Here is a 25,400-nt window from a genome sequence, read left to right on the forward strand (position 1 = left end):
CAGGCTGAGGATGGGGGTACAAAAGACCAAGCTTCAGGATGACATCACTGAGGCTCTGCTCCTGTCCCGATGGTCCACTCCAGACATCCCTCTATTTAATTCATGGTTAGTTGTTTGTTTGTTTGTTTGTTTTTTACTTCTGAGAGTATTGAGGATATAAATATTAATAGGCAAAGCACAGAAAGAAAGTGCATCATCATCATTGCATCATTTGAGAAACAATAGGCCAAACAAAATTGGACAAGTTTGTCAAATGAAGGCTATATCAGAGTTTTCATGAAGCTGATATATTTTCTGGAACTTCAAGAAATGAACTGCCTGAAGTATGAAACATTTCTACAATTTATTTGATCATGGAATTTTAGTTTTCCCTCCAGGGAGCATCTGGAAGAGTAAGGTACTACATAAAATTCTATGAGAAATGATTGCAGGATACTGCAGTGAACATTTCATGTCCCAAGAACTGTATATTCAACCATATTTTTATTTTGTGAACAAAGTTACAGAAGGATCTCTTCAAATTTGCAAAGGGCTTGAAAACAGGTCTTTTGGGTAATCCCTTGATCTCCACTATGAAAAATTACAAAAAAGTTCTCCCGCCAACTGAGAGAACTATAATTCACAATTCGAATATAAGAAATTTCGAGTATAGGGGCACCTGGGTGGCTCAGTTGGTTAAGTGACTGACCGTGGCTTCCACTCAGGTCATGGTCCCTATGGGTCAGGGGATCAAGCCTTGTGTTAGCCTCTCATTCAGCATGGAGTGTGCTTGAGGTTCTCTGTCTCTGTCCCTCCCCCTGCTCATGTGTGCTCTCTCCCCCATATGTAAATAAACAAAACCTTTACTCAAAAATAAATTTAGAGTACAAAGAAATGATAATGTAAACAAAAATGTTTTAGAGAGAGGTAAAATGAGCTGTTGTAAATACGGATGCAAAACTAAACACAAACACTAAAAATATTCTGGAAAAAGAATGCCTAATGATTAAAAAGAGCTATTTAATAATAGTGGACTTGTAGCTGGGACAACATGGGATAGACCCCTTTCTCCCCACTTGCCTGCCAATACCACTATAACCCATGAAAAGAAAGTAGGTGACGGCCAAAGGAGAACTCTCCAAGGTGCTAAGAGGAAGATGAACCACCCGTTTGGGAGCCAGCATTGGAGAACAACACGGTGACAGAACATTTACATTCTCCCACCCACTGGGAGGAGATGATCCAGATCCGATGTGTCCTGTCCCTCAAACCTAGCAATGGAAGGCAGCATGGGTAGGCTCATTCCTCCCCCATATTGAATGAGAACTCCTCAGACAAAACTAGGCAAACCCACAATGGGCAATGGGGATCTACTGGGAGCCCCACTAATGATAAACAGCTCAGGAAAATGCTCTCCTTCCCTGGAAGGACTGAAATTCCCACAGTAATATAATAGGGTGGCCCCAGCAAGAAGGCCCTCCACCTAAACAAATGGCCCAGCCCAAGAAGCCTCCGTCCCTGCGGGCCTGAGACTCTCCACCTCTGCCCAAACACTGAGGTCAGCGGTAAGATGGATCTCACTGTACATCCATTGGATTAAGTGGATTTCGATAAGCACCTGACCTGGGAAGCGTTCTTTGTCCTCCACAGTTAGGGGAGAATCCCATCACAAAAGGCACCTGACTTAGGAAGCCTCTTGCTTAAGGATCTCCACCCCCCAAAAAGAGAAACCCATAATCCTGGCCCAAGAAAACCCTTTCCACCCCTCAAGCAGCATGAGGACAGATGAGTGGGAGACCCTGCAGCACCAGATAAACCAAGCAGACTAAACCATCACCATAAAGGGTGTAAAATGAAACTGTCATTTAGAACCATGGCCCACGAAAGTAAGCCAGGACCTGCATGCTAATCCTAAACAGGGTGGCTGCCCCTAAAAATAATAGATGTAAATAGAACCCAGCGTCCACTAGTATATTAGGCAAGTTATCCAGGATACAATAGGAAATCACCTATCAACTGAAGAACTAAGAAAATCACAACTTGAATGAGAAAAGACACTTAATGGACACCAATATGTATATGAACCAGACACTGGAATTATCTGATAAGGATTTTAAAGAAGGCATCATAAAAAATCCTTCAATAATCGATCACATGTTCTCTTGAAACAAGTGAAAAAATGAAAATAATTTAAGGAGGAAATAGAAGTTACTGAAAAGAATCAAATGAAAATTACAGAAGTAAAAAAATACAATTGCAGAAATTAAAAAGTTGCTGGGATACTGGAGATGACAGAGAAAAAGTGAACTTGAAGACAGATCATGAGTTCACTGCAATGTGAACAACAGAAAGAAAAGGCACATATATGTAATACATTACATATGTCTTAGATAGAAGTCTATATGCATATAAAGATTTATTCAATAGAAAATCAGACTTAATATGTAAAATTTTAAGCTATATAAATTTTTAGGAAAAAAAAAAAACCACAGAAAATCTTTGTGATCCAGGCCTAGGCCAAGAGATCTTAGACTTGATACCAAAAGCAAAGAGGATAGAAAGATAAGTTGAAAGAAAGATATGCTGGGAGAACATACTCACAAGCAACCTATGTCACAAAGGAGTAGCACCTAGAATACATAAAGAATTCTCAAATCTCAACAGTAAAACCGAACAAAACCAAAACAACTACCTAATGAGGATATGAGCTAAAGACACAAATAGACATGAACAGAAGGGGACATATAGATGGTAAATAAGCACTGGAAAAGATTAGCCACCACGGGAATGTAAATGATACAGTGGGATATCGCTACACACCTAGGAGCATGGCTCCTGTTAAGTCCTCAAGTTGGTAGGGATATGAAGAAACTGGATCACTTGCACATCGCTGGTAAAAATGTGAAATACAGCTGTCATGCTGGGAAACCATTTAGCAGTGTTCTATAAAACAAACACACAATTACTTTATGCTCCAGCAACTGTACTTGAGGGCATTTATTCTAGAGAAATGAGAACTTATGCTCACACAAAAACCTTCACACAACTGTTAACAGCAGCTTTCTTCATAAGAGCCAAGAACAAGAACCCGAAACAGCCAGACGTCCCTCACATGTAAATGGTTAAATAAACTGTGGTACATCCATACCGTGATACAGTATTCCAAGCAGAAAGGAGCAAACTACTGATACATACAACTTGAATGAATCTCAAGGATATGATGCTGAGTGAAAAAAGGTCAATCCCAAAAGGTCACATACTGCAGGATTCCATTTACAAAAAGTATTTGACTGACAAAATGTGAGAAGTGAAAAATAGATTAGTGGTTGGCAGCAGTTAGGGAGAGTGCTGGGGGTGTGGGCTGAGATGGAACTGTTCACTCTCTTGATTGTGGAGGCAGATACACAAACCTACACATCTGACAAAACTGTATTGCAGTAAACATGTACACACACAAACATGGGTACCAGTAAAACTGGGGAAAGGCAAAGAATATTGGTGAGTTTTATCAGTATCAAAATCCTCACTTATGATACTGTCTTATGACTTTGCAAAATATTACCGCTTACGGGAAAATTGAGTAAGTGTTACTTGCGATATTTCTAAATTATTTCTGAAAACTGCATGTGAATCTATAACTATTCCAACAACAATTTAAAAAAGACAGAATATATGAGTGAAGAGAGAAATCAGAGAATAAATATAAGCCGAATTTTGTGTTAAGGAAAAGTCAGAAGCCATTTATTCTTTTGGCTGATAATTCAGACAAATATTATTTTAACTGCATATTTCATAAAAGTAAAAAGGATTATAACATCATTTAAAAGATAAAGCATATAAAACAATCAGTATAGCAAAAGACAGAAAACAAAGGACATTGCTTAAAATGAAAATGATAATATAGGCCCACTGAACTGCGACCAGACACCAGTCTTAAAGGATTGCCAAGGGATCAAAGCTAAATTCTATTAAATCTGTCTATTAAAAGACAAATTCTCTCCAACTGACACTATGATTCTTTTAAAGAGAAGGGTACTTAAAGAGTGGAATTTCTTAAAGGAAAAGGATGGATATGGACATGCCCGGTAGCAACAATAAAATGGAAATGAGATGAAGTTAATATTAACATCAGAAAAGGAGCGTTTAAGACAAAAATGGGGGATGGGCCGAGAGGCCCTCTGTAGGCATAAACGGTAATGATGGATACTAACGAAAATGCCACAATTTGATCTAGTGACTAGCTCCACCTCCAGAACAAGCCTCGAGCCTGCCCCTTCTCCCCGCTCGGCTGCTCCCGCCCCGGTGCGAGCCACAGCGAGTCTCCCCGGGTCGGAGAGGGCTCGCCGAGGTCCCCCTTGCATTCCCGCCCCCGCCCCCGCCCCCGCCCTCCTACACCGCGGCGGGCACACGGTGGCAGGGAGATCACACCACGCCACTACGCGGCTGCAATCACTCCAACGAGTACTATTTCTACATAAAACTAGGCCCAGACTCCTTGTTTGCTGGGACCTGGGACGAAGAGTCCTGCCCCAAGCGTCAATCCACGCTTTCTGAACAGCAACGAAGCCCTCGATTTTAAAATCCGGGAACGCGGCCGTCCAGAGGAAAGACTACATCTCCCGACACCCCTTGCCGCCGGGTGCGGCAACGCGACCGACGCCTGGCCGTCCACGTGACTAACCTCGGGCCAATGGGGCAGGAGTAGGCGTGATCGGCGCGACTTGGGCCAAGCTTGGCGCCGGGGGCCGCCCCTGTGCGCGTGCGCCGCCGCCGGGGCCTCCCCCCCCCCTGGAGCCCGCGGGGCGGGGCGCCGGGCGGAGCTCCGCGCGGGGCAGGGGCCGGGGCAGGGGCCGGGGCAGGGGCAGGGGCTGGCGCTGGCGCCCGGCGCCCGGGCCGCGGGAGAGTTCGCCTCAGCCTTGGGGCGTCTCGCCCACTCTCCGGCGAACCCGCGCCCCAACACGGGCCTGCGAGGGCCCACGGAGGCTGGTCTCTGCTGACCTCTCCAGCTCCTGTCCTACCAGGCTTCCGCTGCCCGCCGGGTCTTCCCCGGGCTTGTCTCACCGCGGGGCCCTGGAGCTGCCCGCGGGGCTCGCACGCCGGGGCTCGCCCATGCTCCGGGGGGGCCCGGGTGTCACTTCGTCCTCCCCTCCGCACGCTCCGTTGACAGTCGCGGAGCACCCGCCCCGGCTGCCCCCTGCTGTGGTCGCCCCATTTGTGTATGTCCGAGAACCGAGTGTCACCTGGGATGAGAGGAGCCGCTTCCTTAGCGTCTGTCTGCCCTGTACCCCGCACGCCAGAACACAGACTGCGGGGGGGCGACACGCGTGTCAGCCGCTCGCGGCGACGACCACGCTGGCCCAACAAGGTAAGCACTTGCTGAGTGGGCCGCTGAGGCAACCGAAGAATGATGACAGTATCAGACACACACACACACACACACACACACACACCCAGAAAACGAAAGAAACGGAATGAGACACTCCGCACCATCCATCCAAGACAGCCTGAGCAGGTACGGAACGTACCGGGGCATGCAAGGCTTTAACGGGATGCTCGTGGCAAGGGCACATGGCCCTATTTCCTACACACCGTGAAGGTGAAGGTGGTCTGCCCAACACCCAGCCACGCTCGCAGAAGGTGAACACACACTGAGACCCACGGAGTGGGCACAATCGTACGAAGAAGGGACTACGTGAGTGGCATCCTATGGCTGCCATGGAATCATAAAATGAGAAGTTAATAACAAATGATTCAACAACGCGTTCAGCAAGATTCCCTAAGGTCGCTACTGAGTGAAGGAAGATGTTAACCACATAGTAAATGGTAACACTGCCGAGCAGAATCTCGGCGTGCTCATAAAGCTGTACTAATAGGAAAGTCGTATCTAAATTCCTTCATTCATAAAAAAAAAGAACTAAATATAATAATCCTTTTTTTAAATATATTTTATTTATTTATGTGAGACAGAGTAAGAGAGAGAGCACAAGCGGGAAGGAGGGTCAGAGGCAGAGGGAGAAGCGGACTCCTCCGTCAGCAGGGAGAATAATGTGCTGCTCGGCCCCAGGACCCTGAGACCATGACCTGAGCCAAAGGCAGATGCCTAACCACCTGAGCCTCCCAGGCCCCCCTAAAATATCCTTTAACACAGAAATTTATAAATAATAACAGTAAAGAAAGCAGAAAGGAAATGAAGATAGGAAACAGGGAAAAAACAAAGAAAATTTTTTTTCAAAAAATCAGTAAAATAAATAACTTTATGGCATACATTAATTCAAAATAAGAAAAACAAAAATTACTATTAAGAGAAGCTATAGGGCAGCCCGGGGGGCTCAGCGGTTTAGCGCCGCCTTCAGCCCAGGGCCTGATCCTGGAGACCCGGGATCGAGTCCCACGTCGGGCTCCCTGCATGGAGCCTGCTTCTCCCTCTGCCTGTGTCTCTGCCTCTCTCTTTCTCTCTCTCTCTCTCTCTCTCTCTCTCTCTGTCTCGAATGAATGAATGAATGAGTAAATAAATAAATAAATAAATAAATAAATAAGAGAGAAGCTGTAACACTCCATTTGTGGTGAGAACAGCATAATATCTATAGATGTGGACTCACTCTCTTGTACGTCTGAAACTACTGTAACATTTGAGTGTCAAATATACTCAGATAAAGAATTTTTTTTTTTTTTTTTACTTTTAAGAAGAGGTAAAATTTCCAGTTACAAGATAAATAAGTACTAGGGATATAAAGTACAACCTAATAACCATAGTTAACTCTGCTGTGTGGTGTAATTGGAAGTTGTTGAGAGAGGAGATTCTAAGCATTCTCATCAGAGGGAAAAAATATTTTTCTTTTTTGGCATCTAAGTGGGATGACCAATGTCAAACTTACTTTGGTAATCAATTCACGATATATGTAAGTCAAATCACTGTGAAGTATGCCTTATATTGACAAAGTGCTGTATATCAGTTATTTCTCAATAAAGCTGGAAAAATAAGGGGGAAAAAGCTGTAGTAATGGTAAAAAGATACTGGCAAATAAATTTTTAAACGGTTTTGTGTACAAGTACATGTTCGTAAATTAAGTAATTTTGAAGAATTGGAAATTTCCTTAAGATAATATAAATTTTCAAAACAGAACAATTAAAAGTTACCATCAAAGAAATACCTCAAAAAAAGATCCCCAAAACCAAAAGAAAAACTGTACCACTAGATCTAGGCAGTTTTATGAACTAGGCCACTCAAATTTAAGGTCATAAATAAATGTATACAGTATATAATTTATTGTAGGTGACAAAATATGATAGAAACTTGACAAATGAATTTTATCATGGTAGAACAATATATTTCAAAACCTAACAATGACACTTACAGTTTTGTATAAACTAGAGGCCACTTTTATTTATAAATATGGATGAAGAAATCAAAATTGGTGTCAAATCAAATTTTAAAATTGCATTACAAATTCAAATTACACTAAGAAAACAACCTATCATGACAACTAACATTAATCTTAAGAATGTAAAAATTGTTTGATATTATGAAGCTTATTAATCACTATATCAGTAAGTTAAATATGAATAATCATGTGATCTTATGAGATATTCAAAGGACATTTGCAAAAAGTTATCATATATCCATATTAAATAAACTGTTGGTAAGTAAGAAGTTAATTTCCTAATATCAACATCAAATCTCACCCTTCTCATTTATAACTAATAAGCAGGTTTCGTTAATATACATGGAACTGAAATAGTGTCAGATGGAAGGAAACAAAATCACTGCAATCTGTAGACAAAGTCACCTACAGAACCAAAAAAAAAAAAAAAAAAAAATCAACTGAAAAGTACATGACCTCTAAAGAGAGAATTCAGTAAGGAAGTCAGATAAAAGCCAAAATTCCCAAACCCTGATAATGGCAGAAAGTGGTTAGAAACTTACAATGACAAAATTAAAATCGTATTTATAATGGTAAAAAGATAAAGATCTACAAGGTGGCATCTCAACAAACGTGTGGGAGTGCAACCAGAGTCTGGCAGAGAGAGGATCGGGAGCTTGGTGAGAAGGACCCACGCGCCACGGAAGGCGGCTTGGGTTCCTTCCTCTCACCTCCCCGGCTGAGCCTGTGAACCTCAGGAACTCTGTCCTGTGGCAACAAGATCCCTGGAGCTGTGGTCAGAAGGTGTCTCCAGCAAACAACTGCGCCATCTCACTTCCATGAGACATCCGAGTCAAACCCACAGAAGCAGAGTAGAATGCGGGTGCCAAGGGCTGGGAGCAGGGGAGCCGGGTGGGTCATGGTCACAGGGGACACAGTCGCAGCTGCGCACGACCAACGAGGTCTGGACAGCTACCATCCAGCATTAGTGCCTATAGCTAACAATATGGTGTACTTAAAATTTGCTAAGAGGGTAGATCTTCTGTGTTCTTCTCACACACACAAAGGAGGAGCAGCAGCAACAAGGAGTGGGGAGGAAACACTGGAAGAGGCCAGATTTGCGTATCTACCTTGATGGTGATGATGGTTTCGTGAATGTACACTTCCCTCCAGACTCTGAGTTGTGCATATTAAATATGGACAGCTTTACACGTGAATCATATTTCGATAAAGTGTTTTATTTTTAGAAAGTGTCTCCAGGACACTGCAGCACAGGGACCCCTGTCCCCTGCAGAAGCCTGCCTTTGGGTGCTGCTTGTTGCGGGGTTTTTGAGAATCTGTCTGCCTGGCCCCGGGAGGTCCCCATCAGCTTTCACACCTGCCTAGCTCCTTTCTCTGCTTCCTGTGCACTTTCATGAAAGATTCTACCCTTGAGAAAATCAGCCCACCATCTTTCCTTTTCTCCTGTCCTCTGCATTTAGGTAACTGTAGATGAGAATTCTACGCTGTCCCGAGAGTCTACAGGGCTCACATAACACACAGGCCCTGTGTGTTAGACCTCTGAGGGTAAGTAGATTGAATAAAAGAAAAGAACTTCATATAAAATTTGGGAAGATTCAGGGTGTCTTGGGTGGCTCGGCCAGTTGAGTGCAGGACTCTAGATCTCACTCAGGTTTTGATCTCAAGATTGTGAGTTCAAGCCTCACATCAAGCTCCGTGCTGGGCATGGAGCCTACTTAACTAACTTGGGGAGATTCTATTTAGATATAAGAATGAAGCCACTGGTGCCAGCACTTTCCTGATAATGTGACCAGTGATGTTCTCCTCTTACTGGCTGAGGTCACTTGTCAGCGCATCCCAGGCACGGACTCAAGAACCAGTTATGAGTTTATTTAGGAAAGGTTTTAAAAATTATTTTCAGGTTTTTTTTTTTTTTTCCTGATTCCAAGTTCAATTTAGACATTCTCCTAAAGTGTGGGTTTTCAACATACTAATTGATGGAAGGTGACTGCCATGCTGGGAGGAGGGAGTGCTGACAGCTGGCCTTGGGCTTCCTGTGCCTTCCACAGCAGAGGGCACAGAGGGCCACACAGAGATTTGGGTGGGTGGCCCCCAATCAGATGCCTCCATGCGTTTTCCCTTCTGGTGGTTGATGGCTGCAATTTTGATTATATGCTTTTATACTCTCCTACCAACTTTGCACTTTGTTTACCAAGACAATGGGCATGTCTATTAGGAACTCCACTATTTTACCACTGAAAATAGTTGTTTCATAATATGATTCTGTTAACTTGAGGTTTTGTTAATTTCACTGACTAATAACAGAATAGATCAGATAGCTTAATGTAGAAATTTCAGGAAATAGAAATAAGGATAAAGAAAAAAATGCCATTAGCCTTTATCCCAATCCGTAACAATTAACATCGTCAGAATTACTGCATTTTCTCCAGTGTTTGTCTGTGAATATAAATGGATATATAACAGATGTACGACAGCAATGTGATTAGACTGTACATTCAAACGCTACAGACTGTAGAGTGAAAATATTATTTTAAATAATTGTACAATATTCCAGCTTTGTAAGTGCCTTTTCTACATCTCTAATTTCATATGAAAGTCTTAGACATAGAATTACTTTTATTTTTTATTTTATTTTATTTTTTTAAATATTTTATTTATTTATTCATGAGAGACACAGAGAGAGAGAGAGGCAGAGACACAGGCAGAGGGAGAAGCAGGCTCCAGGCAGAGAGCCCGACGTGGGACTCGATCCCGGGTCTCCAGGATCACACCCTGGGCTGCAGGTGGCACTAAACCACTGCGCCACCGGGGCTGCCCTAGAATTATTTTTAATTATAGGATTTAACATCTGAAAAGTTGTAGCTAAATATCACCAGATAGTGTTCCAGAAAGTTGTACAATTTACATTTTCTACCATGTGAGCATATGAGTTTGTCCATTTTATCCCACTCTTGACAGCACTGAGCACTATCCTGGTTTTATTCTTTTCCAATCTGATGGGTGAAAAACGTTATCCAACTATTTTAATTTACATTTCTTAGATTTCTAGTGAGGCTGAACTGTTTTGATTATGTTTATTGAAGTATTGACCAATTGTATGGTTTTGTTTTTTAAATATTTTATTTATTTATTCATGAGAGACACAGGAGGCGGGGAGGCAGAGACACAGGCAGAGGGAGAAGCAGGCTCCATGCAGGGAGCCTGATGTGGGACTCGATCCCGGGTCTCTAGGATCACGCCCTGGGCTGAAGGCAGGCGCCAAACCGCTGAGCCACCAGGGGATTCCCTGTATGTTATTCCTTATTCTATTTGTCTATTAAGAGGTTTTCAGATTGCTTTAGCAATGCTCTTCACATATGCTTTATTTTGTCCGTTGCCATATTTTTCCTGTTCCATTTTGAAATTTTTTTTTTTTAAAAGAGTTTACTTATTATTCAAGACATAGAGGGAGCGAGAGGCAGAGACATAGGCAGAGGGAGAAGCAGGCTCTGCACGGGAGAGTGGGACGGTGGGATCATGACCTGAGCCAAAGGCAGACGCTCAACTGCTGAGCCACCCAGGCGTCCCTGAAAATTCTTTCAATTAGTAGTTTAAAAAGATGACGATGACTTTTTAAAAACAAAGAGGAAAAAGAAATCACTAATTTTTGTTTTGTTTTCTTGAAAAACTGGCAACACTGTTTTGCGATTTTATTTGTGCAGGTATGTGTACTATTTTGATAAAGAGCAGTAACAAGTATTGGGACCTATATAACTCCCCCTTCCTTTTTTTTTTTTTTTTCCTTTCACCAGGCAGTCTTGAAAGCTATGTGAAATTTTCCCTGCATCTCTGTACAGAGAATGAACTTGCCCCCAGCATCTCCTTTCTCACCCTCTCTTCCCCACCCAGTGGTACTTCTACTAAATTATTGTCTTGTTCTTAATTTTTTAAATAAACTGATAAATGACCAAACCCCCCCCCCCCAATTTAATAGTTTAATACTTTTAAAAACATTTTACTTATTTTATTTGAGAGAGAAAGTGAGTGAGTGAGCAGAGGGAGAGAGAGACTCTCAAGCGGACTTTGCACTGAGCACAGAGCCTGATGCAGGGCTCGATCTCATGACTCTGAGATCATGAGATCATGCTCTGAGCTGAAATCAAGAGTTGGATGCTTAAGCTACTGAGCCACCCAGGTGCCCCAGTTAATGCTTTTAATGATCCTTGCATTGTGTTAACCCTTGGAAAGGCATTTCCTACTTAGGTAACTAGTTACCTATTGACATATGATTTCTCCACCTTTTAAAAACAGTTAAAACCTATAGACTAACACTTATGAATATGGATAAATATGAGAAACACCAACTACAAAGGTCTGGCTCAGACCAGTAAGTGGGACCAGATGCCAGGCTCCCTGAAATTTCAGTGGCTTTCAAACCAGAGTGAGCGTCAGAGTCATCTGCAGGGCTCACTGAAACCCAGGCTGCTGGACCCACCCCCCTGACTTTCCAATTCAGTGAGTGGTGGCACCCTAACATTTGCGTTTCTAACTGGTTCCAGGTGATGCTGGTCCTGCTGGTTCAGGAACCACACTTCAAGACTTCTGCTGATGATGCTAATGCTTTCCATACTCCATATTTCACAAATGAAATCACTTTGGGAATTCAAGCACTAGCTGTCAATCTAATGGGCCTTGTGATGGGCACCGCTTCTGAAAGCTATTTAGGTTCTGTTCAATGATTAAGATCTAGGGAGCAGCAGTTTTTAGATCCAAAACTGATAGAGTGGCACATTGACAAAATACTGGGGGGAGAAAGATCCTGTTGGTGCCAGATTTGATGTGAAGAGAGACTCAGCCTCCTGCAATGCAATTTATTCTTAATGTTAAGACAGTGAAGATCTCAGTGTTTTCTAGGCCTTGGCCCCCTGCAACAAATACCTTACATGATGGACTATGATTTCTTCTGTTTTGTTGTTGTTGTTGTTGTTGTTTATTTGTTTGCTTGCTTGCCCTGCAAGTTTTACCAACAGTCAGCCTCATGGGCCAGGTAATCTCCAGTTTTACAGATGAAAAAATTATAGATATATTTTTAAAATATTTTATTTATCTATTCATGAGAGACACAGAGAGGCAAGGACAGAGGCAGAGGGAGAAGTAGGCTCGATGCAGGGAGCTCGATGTGGGACTTGATCCCAGGACCCCGGGGTCATGACCTGAGCTAAAGGCAGATGCTCAAACAGTCAGCCACCCAGATACCCCTGAATTATAGATATTTAATAGGGTCTTGACTTGCTAGGAATTTCATTTTCTTTCCTTTAATTTTCTTTCTCTGATGTTAGAATTAACTCATGCCCGCTGTCGAGATTTTGGAAAATACAGAAAGATGGGATCGCTCATCATCCTACCACACATGACAGATCACTGTTAACATTTTGATATACTTTTTTCCCGTACTTTTATGCATAACAGATCCGGATCATAATGTAGCTTTGTGTAGTGCTCCTTTCATATGTCACGAGCATGGAACATCAAGTGCTTTCAATTGCCCATGAGTCAAGAATTTTAAGCACAGTGCCCTGCTCGTCTCAGCTGTATCCCTGGGACCAGCACATACATGGCCTAAGCAAAAACCCTGGGCCCCAGGCCAGTAAGGAGTGGCCTTTGGATCAGAGCACAGGTCAGCAATCAGGAGTTGGACCATAGTAGAAATGGAATGCCATGGAAGACATGAGACCAGAGCAAGGGTCTGGGATGGAGGGACAGAGGCCAAGCCTGGAGAGATTCCTGGGGAGCAGCTGTAGGGATCTGACTACATCTGCTGTGTATTCTCCCACCAGATGGGGAGGAGTGGACAGCTGGAAATGAAGCCGAGCAGGCCTGCAGTTGGGAGAAGTCAGCATGGCAGGCCTTAATGTGGACCAAATCCGGGGGTGGGTGTCCCACACATTTTTATGTGAGGATAATTCAGTGTCTTGGATATTGCACATAGCTGTGAGATAAACGAGCTATGACGGTGACCAGCTTGCACATGCATAGGCAAGCAAGGCTCAGGACATTCAGCCAATACTCAGGAGCATGCACAAAAACCAGGGAGCCCATGTGAGTTTCCTGTTTCTTGACCTCTAGCCTCGGATGCACTCCCATGCACCCCGCAGCATCCAGTGAACTGATTCGTTTGCTTAGACACTTATGTGTTTTATTCCTTAAGACAGAAAGTCTAAACTCATGAGGTCTTAATGCATCAGGTTTGGTTGTGATACGATAAAAATCGGTAGCAAAGGAGCCTTAGGTGTTTCACCTACACCTTCCAGTAAGACAAACAAATCTCAGCTCTCCCAGCCAATACGGGACTCATCTCTCTTTCTTCAGAGGGAGAAGAGTCTGACAGAAATGTTGGCTGGACCCCCGGGCTGTAAGAGCTGTTCCATCTGCCATGATCCTCGCCATGATCCTCTCTATTGCGTGCTATCTGCAAACCTGCTGCAGAACAGTGCTGCACGGTGCTGGAGGCCCCGGGGAAGACAAGGCAGACAAAGGGTTGCTGTGGTGACTCAGGTAAGCCTGTGATGCAGAAACTGGGCTCTGTCCCCTCCCAGCAGGGCCATCTCCTGTATTAAGGACCCCCCTTCTTGGGTGCAAGTGGAGTCAGGGTGTGGAGCACCAATGAATGGCAGAACAGTAGAGACTCTGAGGACCCCACTTCCCTGCAGGTGCAATCAACCCAAAGCACTGAACATGAAAACCATCCCATCCTGAGCCCTAGCCCCCTTCAGCCCTTCCATTTCCTCCTCTCCATGGTCAACACACACCAAGTCCTAAGGCTGACTTCAAACGCCCTTTCGCATTTCCTTCCCAAGAATGTCACTTGCAGTAGTGGCAAACACACAGAAACCTGATGAACAAAGGGCAAGAATATAATAAAAATTTCCAGCAGTTATTACCTGCCACATAAGGGAGAGGCTCTGAACTGGCTGCCAAGAAATCTGGGAACCTCACCCCAGAGGGCTTCGTACCCTGGGAGGGCAGAGACCCTGGGGTATGGCCCTCAGACCCTCCTCCTCAGGAAGGAGGCTGCGTTAGTAGCCAATTCCACCCCACCTTCACTGATACCAATTTCCTGCAAAGAGCCAGGGGCTCCTGACTTTCGGGATAAGTACCAACGGATGAATAGCTGTTGTTGCAGATCCCAGTTGCTTTTATTTTCCTCTTGGCACTGTGGGCTATAACGCAGGTGAGGAGGGAGCACAGGAGGATGATTTAATTAGCAAGAGGAGGGGCACCTGGGGGCTCAGCAGTGGAGCCTCTGCCTTTGGCTCGGGGCGTGATCCCGGGGTCCTAGGATCGAGTCCCGCATTGGGCTCCCCACAGGGAGCCTGCTTCTCCCTCTGCCTGTGTCTCTGCCTCTCCCTGTGTCTATTGTGAATAAATAAATAAAATCTTTACAAATAAAAAAAAATAATTAGCAAGAGGAGCCTAGTGCCTTCTAGGATCACTTCTGAGAACACAGAAAACAGCCACAGTCAGTTTTCCTCTGAGGTTAGAAGGAACCAAAGGCTGGGGAAAGCCAAGGCAGTGGGGCCAACGTCGGGCCAGAAGCTGAAGCCAGTCTCCAAAATGGGTCCTGACGACAGCTGCCTCTGGGTATTCACCAGGAGGTGTTCTTCTCCCCTACCGAATGGGGACGGGCTACGTACCCAAGAGGGTATTCCAGAAATGATGGGGTTTGACTTACAAGGGGAGGCCAGAAATGACACCATAGCTTCTGTCTTGTGCTCTCTTGCATCATTTGTTCAGAGGGAAGCCAGCTGCCACATCATAAAGATACTCAAGCAACACTGCAGGGGCTGGGGGATCCATGTGGCAAGGACCTGAGGCCTCCTGCCAACAGCCCTCGTCACCTTGCCAGCCACATGGGTGAGCTACCTTGAAGCACTTCCTCTAGCCCCAAGTCAAGCCTTCAAATGACCACTGCCCCAGCCAGCATCTTAACTGCAACCTCATGACGCCGAGCAAGGACCACTCACCTGGCTGCTTTCCGATTCGTGACCCACAGGAACCATGATATCATACATCTTTATTGTTGTTCTACATCACAAGCTACAGCGAATATATTTTGCAGCAAATAGGTCACTCACGTGCCCTGCTAAGTATAACATCCTATCTGTATCTACAAGAAACTGAATTTGTCCCTGGTGAGCAGCCTCATCAGAGTGTCTTAAGTAAACCATCTCCTCCCGCTGGAGTGTCAGTACCTCCCGATATCAATATGCCCCTGTCTGTTCAGAGGCAGAAAGACCTCATTCCGCGACTTTTCTTCTATAAATCTTCAACCACTGTAACAAAGGAAACACACACACATACGCATGCATATACGAACATTCACGCACACACACAGAGCCTTCTTTTAAACCTGAAAAAATCACTCAAGCACTGGGAATGTGAACTTTTTTTCCAGGAAGAACCGGATGCTCTGGACGTTTTAAGTACAATTTATTCATGCTGTCTCGGAATAGACCGGGGGTGGGGGTGGGGATGCAGCGTGGGAGGGTACAGCTGACTACTGAGAATTGATAGATGTCTCTGTTCTCCTTTGCTAGTCATAAAATTCTGAGCTGCATGAGGACCAGCAGGACAAACCACTGCCATGGAAGCCTTGTGTCCCTGCATTCATTTAAATATTTCAGAATGGCATTTTCCCCCTTTATTTGCTTTTCCCCATCCTGTTTGTCTCCCCAGGTGAGGAAGAGGGTCTCTAATAAGGCAAAAACAGAGACTTTGTGGACATAATAGCATGTCCGAATTATGGTAGAGGCAGTCAAGATATAGGGAGAAATATCTCCTTGCTGTGTAGATGTTCTACTATGAAGCATCTGGAAGATATACGAGGCTTCTACTTAAGGTGGAGGTTAAGTACCTAGAGCTCCTTGGCCTCCAGGGCCAGGAAGAATGCTCAGAGCCCAGAAGGCAGGTAGCATTATTCCAGACTACAGGGGGCCATGAAGGCAGAGGCAAAGGGTAGAAAGAGCACTGAGAGTGGGGAATAAAGCACAAGCGAGACGAAATAAATCAGGCAGAGAAAGAGCTCCCAAATGTTTATCCAGAGTGGATCTGTTTGGGCTGGAACACAGCTTGGTGAGAAACAATGTTTCCCCATCTTCTTAACTGTGGGTTCATTTTTCCTTTCTGCCAAAGGCCCCTACCTGTATGTCCTTCCAAGTATTGAGTCACACCTGAAGGGTTACATAAGCAGTGAAATATTCTCGTCACATGGCAAGTAGAACCACGGAAGTCCTTCTCTGGGGAAGGGCAGGGCCGATCATAACCACAGTTTGGGGAGGCAGTTTCAGGACACATTCTAGTGTGTCACTCTCCCCTGCCCCTGGATGTCCTCCAGAGCCAGGTCCTGCCTCTCTGTTCATCTTCATTTATGCAGCTTTTCTTGGTGAGCTCATCCTTGCCTATGATTTCATGCACCAGCTCTGATGGATAATAAATCCGGATTTCCAGCCCTGGGCTCTCATCTGTGGTCCATCCCTGCATGCATCTAGCCATGGACTTGCCTCCCTCTCTTAGTTTTTGGACCCTCATCTTACAGTCAACATGGCCAACTTAGAATTCAAATCCACACAAAGACTTCTTTTTTCCATGACCCTACCCCTGCCATTCAGGGACCTTGGGATCATCTCAAGTCTTCTCTTTGCTCATGTCCTAAAACCTTTCTGCCAGCAAAGCCTGGCAGACTAAACCTTCATCATGGTCAATGATTACCCTGTGCTTATGGTCTCCACTCTATTCAAACCTATCGTGACAAGCCTGGAACTCCTTTTTTATTTCTTCGTCACTCCCTGCCATATCTCAAAGTTTGAAGCAAGTGTTCCCATTTCCTGAAGTCTTATCTGACCCCTCAAGACCACATTTGTCTCCCTTATGGAACTGCTATTCATTCTATTCAAAAAATAGTTATTGAGAGTCTAGTGTATATAATGTGTGAGGTGCTGAGGATGCTAACCATGAAGTCCCAGGCTTCAAGAGATTAGTCTGGTAACCATCACACCAAGAATCTCTTCTGTTTTTTCTCTCTTAAAAGTGTTTCCCCAGCCAAACTTAAATAGCCAAGATTATGTTTTCAATGTCTTTTGTGAAACACCCAGTGATAGACTATAAGGCATGTAATGTGTTCTTACCAAGTGCTTGTTGGTTACATGCAAGATAGGTAGCAGAATAAGACTAGAGATACATGTCAACTGTAATGTTTACCTAGATTAGAGAATTATCTTTGGTTAAGAAAAAAAAAACACATCAAAAAATTTAAAAAACTGCACTGTACTGGAGTGATGCTTTACATGTATAACCAACAATTCAATTTAACTTGACAAATTATTTCACTCAAATTTTAAAAATAGTGGTTCACAACCCATTGCCCAAATTCCATAATCATGAACTGATAGTCACCTATTAAGACTAAAGAATGAATATCAAAATGATTTGTAGCACCTTAACAATTTGAGTGTAAATATTTGAAATGTCTTAAGAGATCTTACGAGATAGAAATAGGAACAAATTGAGAGGCATCTAACACAAACTCTTAGATAAAACTATTCTGTCCTATTAAGAAAAAGGATATTGATAGGATCTAAACACATGAGGCAACCTGGCCTTCCTCTCAACAAGGATATCTTGGAACCAGGGATAGAACTGGGCTCAGGCAGTCCCAACAGTGTACTTTCTAAGTGCCCCCAGGAAAAAAACTTCTGTGTATCAGAAGTGGAGTATATTTCCTCCCAAATGGATAACTGTTTCTGGTTATATAGGGAGATAGTTAGCTCAGCCTAACTTTAAATGAGTATAGTTTTGATACTTTGTTCAGAGGATCTAGTGTGGACCTCTACTTCCACATCCAGTTCTAGGAACATATGTCACCCTAGCTCAGAAGAGATCTTCACACGCTGAACAGAAGCTCAACAATTCAGAGTCAAAAGTTAGTCTCAGGCACATGTTTACTGTCAAATCTGATTTTTTTAAAAATTCATACTCACCTGCCAGAATATGCTATCTATTGTATTTCCAAGAAAACCATCGCGACCTTCTGAAGACACCAGTTTGGGCCCAAGAATTGTCATGAATTCATCAAAGTCCACCTGGCCATCCCCTGGAAGGAGAAAATATAAATGTGAGTTGAAATGTTGTTGAAATTGACCTACTGCGCCCAATGAAATAAACACCATCAAGCTTTTCCCCTTGGCGTGACCTCAACCAATGAAGAGCTGGCAGCTTTACTGAAAATGGTCCAACATTCTTAAAATACCAAGGGGGAGAACAAAAAACTGGCAATATTGGTACATTCAGTAACACATATGCCTAACTATTTGCCAGTAGGTCTATACCTCCGTGCCCGACCAGCACCGCTCACTCAAGTGGCCACCCTCACACCTGCTGTACCGTCCGGCCTCAATTGGCCCAGCTGTAAATTTCATAGAAATTGCAGCTTCATCCACACCTCCTCATCCTTGTCACCCACACATAAACTGAGACGTCACATCTTTCACCTCTTCCAAGCCTGCGCTTGCTCTTTCTTCCTTGTTAATTCAATCACCATCATGGTGGGAAAATGTCTGCAAGAATCAATGCACCGAATTAAAATTACAACCTTACCAGTGGAGTGGCTATCTGCTCTCACACTCTCACCTCCACTCTGTCTCCCATACAGTAGTTTATTCCCCCCAAAGCATAACTGATCGCGCTTTATAAACATCAATGGCATCTTTGATCAAAATAAGGAAATCGCTTCAGGATGGTGTTCAAACCCCTTTCGCTGCCTTTTACTCCCCACCTCTGCACAAAATGCCATACTTTTTTCAGAACTTCATGCCTCTGGTACATGCTGTTCCTTCCATCCAGGATGCCTTCCCCGACTTGTCTGCCTAATGAACGTCATCTCATTCTCTAAGATGGAACTTAAATATAATGTTCTCTTTTTATTTTTCTTTCTGACCCTCATCTCACTAGACAGAGTTGTTCTCCATCTACCTTCATGTGCCTCTGTCCTAGAACTTATCAGCCTGTATCTCAGTCACTGATCTGTGTACCTATTTCCCACCTGCTTTGTAAGTTCTGCAAGGTCAGGGACCCAGTTTGAAACTTCTTTGTATATTCCACATGATGGCAAGCACTTTGTATGTACTCATGCAATGAATGAATGATATCTCTGGCTTGTTTTTCCTTTGCGCAGTTCCACATCTTTCATGATATTGACCAGTACGGTGAACTTGAGCCAACTTAGATAAAAACAGACCTTCAAGGTCCTGCCTGAGCCTTGGTGACTCATCAGTGTGGCATTCTGCACCCTTAGAACTGCTCAAAAGGGCGTCTCCCCCAAGAGCTCACCACATGTTAGCCCAACTGGTGCAGATGGCCCAGGTGTCTACACATGAGTTTGCCAAAGTGTGCACACATCAATCCACTCCCAGAGTGCAACTACCTTCAAAGAGCTCTCATTCAAAACCTGTTTCAAAAAGCTGAGCAGATGTCATCATCAAGATGCCAATAATTCAGAAAAAGAAGTCCAGAAACACACTGCAGTGTAGATTAAAAAAAAAAAATCCAAAGGGGTAGGAGAGGAGTGACAAGTCAGTAGGAAAGGAAAATTTAGCAGCAAATGGATGGGGCAGTCACTGGGCTACTGGAGGACACTGGTTTTCCTCTCACTATTCAACAGGATAGAGGCATCTAAAATTCCACCCTCGAAATTAACTAATTCAATTCCACCTTTGAGATATTAATTAATTATTAATTAATTAATTAATTCCACCCTCTCTGGCCATCATGAGAAGCTAATCAAGCATCACTGAGGTACCATTTTGCCTCTCAAATTAGCCAATACTTCTAGAAAGAATACTGCCCAGTGTTGGTGGAGATACAGAGAGGAGATAGGCTCTCTTATGCCTTCTTGGTCCACTCCTCCCGGATACCGATTGACAGTAATTTAAGATGCTGTAACATTCTGATGCCTTTTGACCTATAACTACTTTTTTTTTTACCAAAAATACAAGGCAAAGAAACTCTCTTAAATGCAGACTGATACATTTGCCCCAAAATAGTCATCCAGTATTTGTGAAAGCAGGAAATTGGAAGCTGTAGGAAAAGAAAAGCCCACCGTTCCTGGCATTCACACTGAGCTAGCTCTATGTAGCTCCAAGTTTCAGATAGAGCACGCTCGTTAAACACTTGTATTGACCCTCTGCTCACCCCAAATCGCCCCCGCTCATTCAGGGCTAGATGGCCCGAAGGTCTCAGACTAGAATATGCATTCTCTAGAGAAATAGTTATCACCCTTGATGAGGTGAAAATGGATTCCTAGGAGACAGACAATCTTGATATTACAATGGTTTGTGGCCCTCCTTGGGCCACAGTACATAAACAGATATACAACATATCTGCACTATTAAAATTTCACGGGATAAGGCAACTAGGGAAACAAATGCTCCTGGTGGTGGGGTGACTCTGCAAAAGAAGGAGAGGGACATGGAGGAGAAGAGGAAGAAGAGAGAGGTCCAGAGACACTGGACAAGAAGATGGCCCAAGGACTATAGATCTCCTTCCCCAGCCCTCCCTCTGGAATGGTGTTCTGTAAGCAGTGAGCATCGTTCCAAATGTCTGTCACCCATGGCAACATCTAACAGTTCACAAAGGCTGGGAAGCTCAAGGGCATGGATCACTATTTAGGAAGCCCTAATGAGACCTTAACTAAAATATATCCACCAAGCTGTGTCACTCAAGCTCTTGGCCCTGGTGCAGGGAGTACTGCTGTCTCTCACCTGGAGTCTAATAGGGGTGGTCCATAGAAGGTAGCAGAGCACCTGATTCTCAGAGCGAGGAGAATAGGGCTACTGTCTTTGGACAGTCCACCTTCCGGATAGGAGGAGGGAGATCACTCCCCTCTCTGAAAGCTCCCCCTAGAGTGATGGGAGTGCAGCGGTGTAGAACTGGTGTATTTCAAGGGTCTAAGTGCAGCTGCTGTCTAAGTCACCAGGGAGTGTTCACAGATGGTGCCCTTGGCTGAGAACACCACACTCAAAGCTGACAAGCAGAAATGATGGACCCCATTAGGGGAGCAGCCCATTCACTACTCCAACCCTTGGCCAGAGAGAAAATTCTGGGGAAGGAGAGCTCAGGGTCCCACGGGCAATGCCAATTGCAGTGCAGGAGGACAGGTGGTTTGGCACAGACTTTCTGTGACTTAGAGGAGGTCCAGTTTGTGGGAGAATTTGCTTTGTGCTATTTAATAAAGGACATGTGGAACCTCAGATTTTTGGGGATCAAAATATGAGCCCCCTGCCTTTTTTTTTTTTTTTTTTTTTTTTTTTACTGTTATGGAGCAAAGGGAGATTCCCGCAGGCCCACAGTTGCAGAAATAGTCTAGGTGGGACCCCACACCTCTCTTAGGATGTGCTCAGCTCCAGCTCCTGAGTGTGTGTGTACAGAGAACATTCTCTGCAGACCTGCTATAAATGAAGACTCCTCACCCCAATGCACAGCTCAACCCCAGTCCAACCAGTAGCACAAGGTTCTATTCAGATTTAGACTAGAAAAATAAAAAGCTCTCTTCAACAGATCCTAGTTTAATGGCCAAACAGAACTGGGAACATCTCATGAGCTATCTACACTGCTCCCAGAAGGGTGTCTTCATGTCCCCTCCCCCTGACTCCATCCATCCCAGAAGTGAGACAGACAGAACCTCAAAGGGAGGTTTTACATTAAGTCCCTTACACGAAAACCAGTCCAGGTAGAAGCAGGTCTGGAAAGTCTGATGATGATCAAACTATCTACCTTTTACTGAGCACTCACGCTGTGGTGGGCATTGCTTACAGAGACACCCATACGCCAGTTCATGGAAGCCTTCCAGTGGCCCATTTTACAGGTGGGAAAACTGTGGCACAGAGAGGTTTAGTAGCCTGCAGAAACTCACATGGGGAACAGAACTGGGATTCCACTGTGTCTACACTTGGACAAACTGTGGGCAGACACCTGGGCCTCTGGTGAAGTAGGGTCACAGATGGGCTCTGTCTGGAATACTCTTTCTCTGGACCCCAGCATTACCTTGCAGGGGAGTGCAATGGCTGCCTGGGACATAGAGGCAAAGTGAAATATAAATTGCTCCCTCTGGTCTACCTGTTGGGCCTCAGGTCAACCACTAGAGGCCTTTCTTAATCATTTAGAAGAATCTTAATAAGTAATCGGAAGGATTTATTTAACACATGCTAAATGCCAGGCCCTGAGCTCAGAGCTTTGCATTTATCATCTTATCTGATTCTACCCCAGCAATAGGAACAGATTCTCCTCTAGCACACTGTATCCGAGAGACAACGGAAGTGGGAAGGGGTTAAAAGTAACTACATCATGGCTACACAGCTCGTGTGTGCCAGCAAGGGGACTCAGCTCTGGACCTCTGAGGCCGGCCTCCCCGGTGTACCAGCTCCCCTGTGCATAAGATGCTGGCGTTAGTCCCAGCACAGGCTTGTATGTGTCTGCAAACTTTGAGAGTTTAATATGTCTTCCTATCTTGCCACTTAGGAAGGAATTTAGTGGGAAATTGGGTGAGATGGCCTTCAGGGGCTTTAATATAAACGACCATTGCCTAAAGGCCGTTTTTCCCCCAAATTGCCATTCTGCCTGCAGGCAGGGTCTTTGGTGATTCTCCTTGGACAGTCAATTCCCAGGGGACCCAAGCCTCTCACATACAACTCTGCAGGCATCTGAAACCTCTTCCACTAAAAAGAATTGCTCTAATAAGTGAGGCCTGCCCAGGCCTAACATGGTACCTGACGGCCATTCTGGATTCTCATGCCCCAGAGACAAAGGTGGGCAGCTTCCCAGACCCACCCCATTTCATGGAATGTGACAGACCCTGAATGCAAAACTCCATGTGGTTGTTTACAAATCTCAAGCAAGCAAGTGATTGTAGCAGGAGAGAGTGGCATTCACTCCTACCAGGCCTCATCCTTCCCTCCTTAAGCTGCCAAATCCCATGATCCACTTAGGAAGGAGTGCAGGAAGCTAACCTGCTAAGGACCGTCCTGTTGCTCCCACTGCCATGTAAATCACACTAAAGCACTTGAACTAGGGCAGGACGCTGTGGGAGGACCAGGACTACACAGCATTCATTAGGACCAACCAGCTGAAACATTCACAATGACGTGAAACAATAATAAAAAATCACTGTCAAGAAGGAAAGGAATATACAGGAAAAGGAGACAGGTTAGGAGAAGGACAAAAACTTCTGAGACTCAAATCCAATCAATCAACTACATTCCAAAAGCACACCTGTAAATGACCAGGTGAGTGGGCCGTATCTTATGGGGCAACAGACAGACCAATAAGGCACAAGCTTACCTTCCAGGAGCTTGCAGTCTGTTACCCCAGGACAAAATCAAGTGACTGACTTTGACTGATTTCAAAGTGATGTACCAAGACAGGACCAGCACAGGAGCAAAGGCTCGAGTTAAGAAATTCTCAAGGGCTTGGCAGTGAGCCTAAAGTGAACCTTAAAAGGGGGAGAAGGATTCTAAGAAGCTGAAAGGGGCAATCAGTGGTAATGGAGCTGTCTGGAAGGGGCAGCGGTGGCTTAGGAAAGGGCATTCCGTAAGACGGTAGAAGAAGGCTGGGCCAGGGTAGAAAGAGGGGTGTGGAGAACACTGGATCCAGGGGAAGGACATTTCTGGTGCAACCAACAAGACTTGGAAGGACAGGCAGGGAAGAGGCAACAGTGACCTTGAAGTTTGAGTCTGGGATAATGGGCAGACTGGGGGGCTAATTAGGAAAAATGAAAAAATCAGGGAGAGCAGGTCTTTGGGAAATGCTGATTTTGAGGTGCTGGCAAGTTGGAAGATGAGTGCCTAAAAGCTACAAACATAGATCTAAAAGTGTTCAGGATCTGGGGCATCTGAGTGATGCAGTCGGTTGGGCATCTGACTCTTGCTTTGGGCTCAGGTCGTGATCTCAGGGACATGAGATCAAGCCCGGCATCAGGCTCCACACTCAAGACAGGGTTGGCTTGAAATTCTCTCTCCCTCTCCCTCTGCTCTTTCCACAGGTGCTTGCTCTCATCTTTCTCTAAAGTAAATAAATAGATCTTTAAATTTTTTTTTTAAATAGAAGTCTTCAAGATCTATGGAAAGATTGCTAAGATCTTCAAGATAGATTCTCAAATGAAAAAAAGCAAGGTGCAGAACCATTACAGTATGGATGCTACGATCTGAATTAAAAAGGGGATCAAGGAGAGTATATTTTCCTATTTGGATAAATATTTTCATAAAAATACCTGAAATGCCCCACCTCCCAAACTAATAACGGTTACTGGTCTCTGCACAGGTAAGTCTGGGTAGGCAAGGCACAAGAACAGAACAACATCTCACTGTATATTTTCTTATACTTTTTGATTTTTGAACCTACTCAAAAAAATAAACAATGAGACAAGAAATTCCATCTCTAGTATGGGTCTGTATGAATTTATCAAGAGCAGAGGGAGAAGGAGAGAAGGGAAGACCACGAAGGGCCTCAGAAGCGCCCATGAAGCTGGTGTCTTGGATGTTCTGGACTCCACAGGATACAAGCAGAAATCACTTTCCTTTCTCATAATTCCCTGTTCACGGCTTCCTGTCTTACAGCTGCCTCCTGGCTTTGGGGCAAGCACTGGGCTGGTCCTGTAGATTTGATATTGGCTCTAAGGAATTAGAGGTCCAGTCCAGGCTACCAATCCAGAACTCCAGACCTCCCTTAGTAGAAAACATCTTCCTCCCTCCTTGGACTGGGGCCTGACCCAGGCTAGGCTGTGCGACAGGGAAGAGGAATAGGTTTGTTTCTTCAGTCTTTCCTAGGTCCACCTCCTTCCCCAGTGTCCAGCTGTGGTTTCTGGCCTCCCCTGGGTTGGAAATGGCCAAGATGGAGGCGTAAGGGAAAGAGGCACATCAAGCTACAATTCCTCCAAGCGGTTTAGCTCTCCCTCCCCTTTGGCTGGTTATGAGACCCCTCACCTTCTGGTGGTCTCTCCTTCCACTGGAATGC

General features: G+C 44.5%; 1 protein-coding gene across 15 annotated transcripts in view; it reads right to left on the reverse strand.

Moving 5' to 3' along the window:
* Window positions 1–25,400, reverse strand: part of CALN1 (calneuron 1) — a 529,301-nt gene that overhangs the window by 170,519 nt on the left and 333,382 nt on the right. For 14 of the 15 annotated variants that reach the window (XM_072837564.1, XM_072837563.1, XM_072837571.1 and 11 more), the window contains one exon: window positions 18,377–18,489. In XM_072837564.1, the coding sequence (XP_072693665.1) occupies window positions 18,377–18,489 (113 nt within the window). Of the gene's footprint in view, window positions 1–7,343; window positions 7,767–18,376; window positions 18,490–25,400 lie in introns of those variants that run through there. The other variant, XM_072837578.1, reaches the window with a different exon arrangement.

Source organism: Canis lupus, chromosome 8 (assembly GCF_048164855.1).
Source record: "Canis lupus baileyi chromosome 8, mCanLup2.hap1, whole genome shotgun sequence".
NCBI lineage: Eukaryota > Metazoa > Chordata > Mammalia > Carnivora > Canidae > Canis > Canis lupus.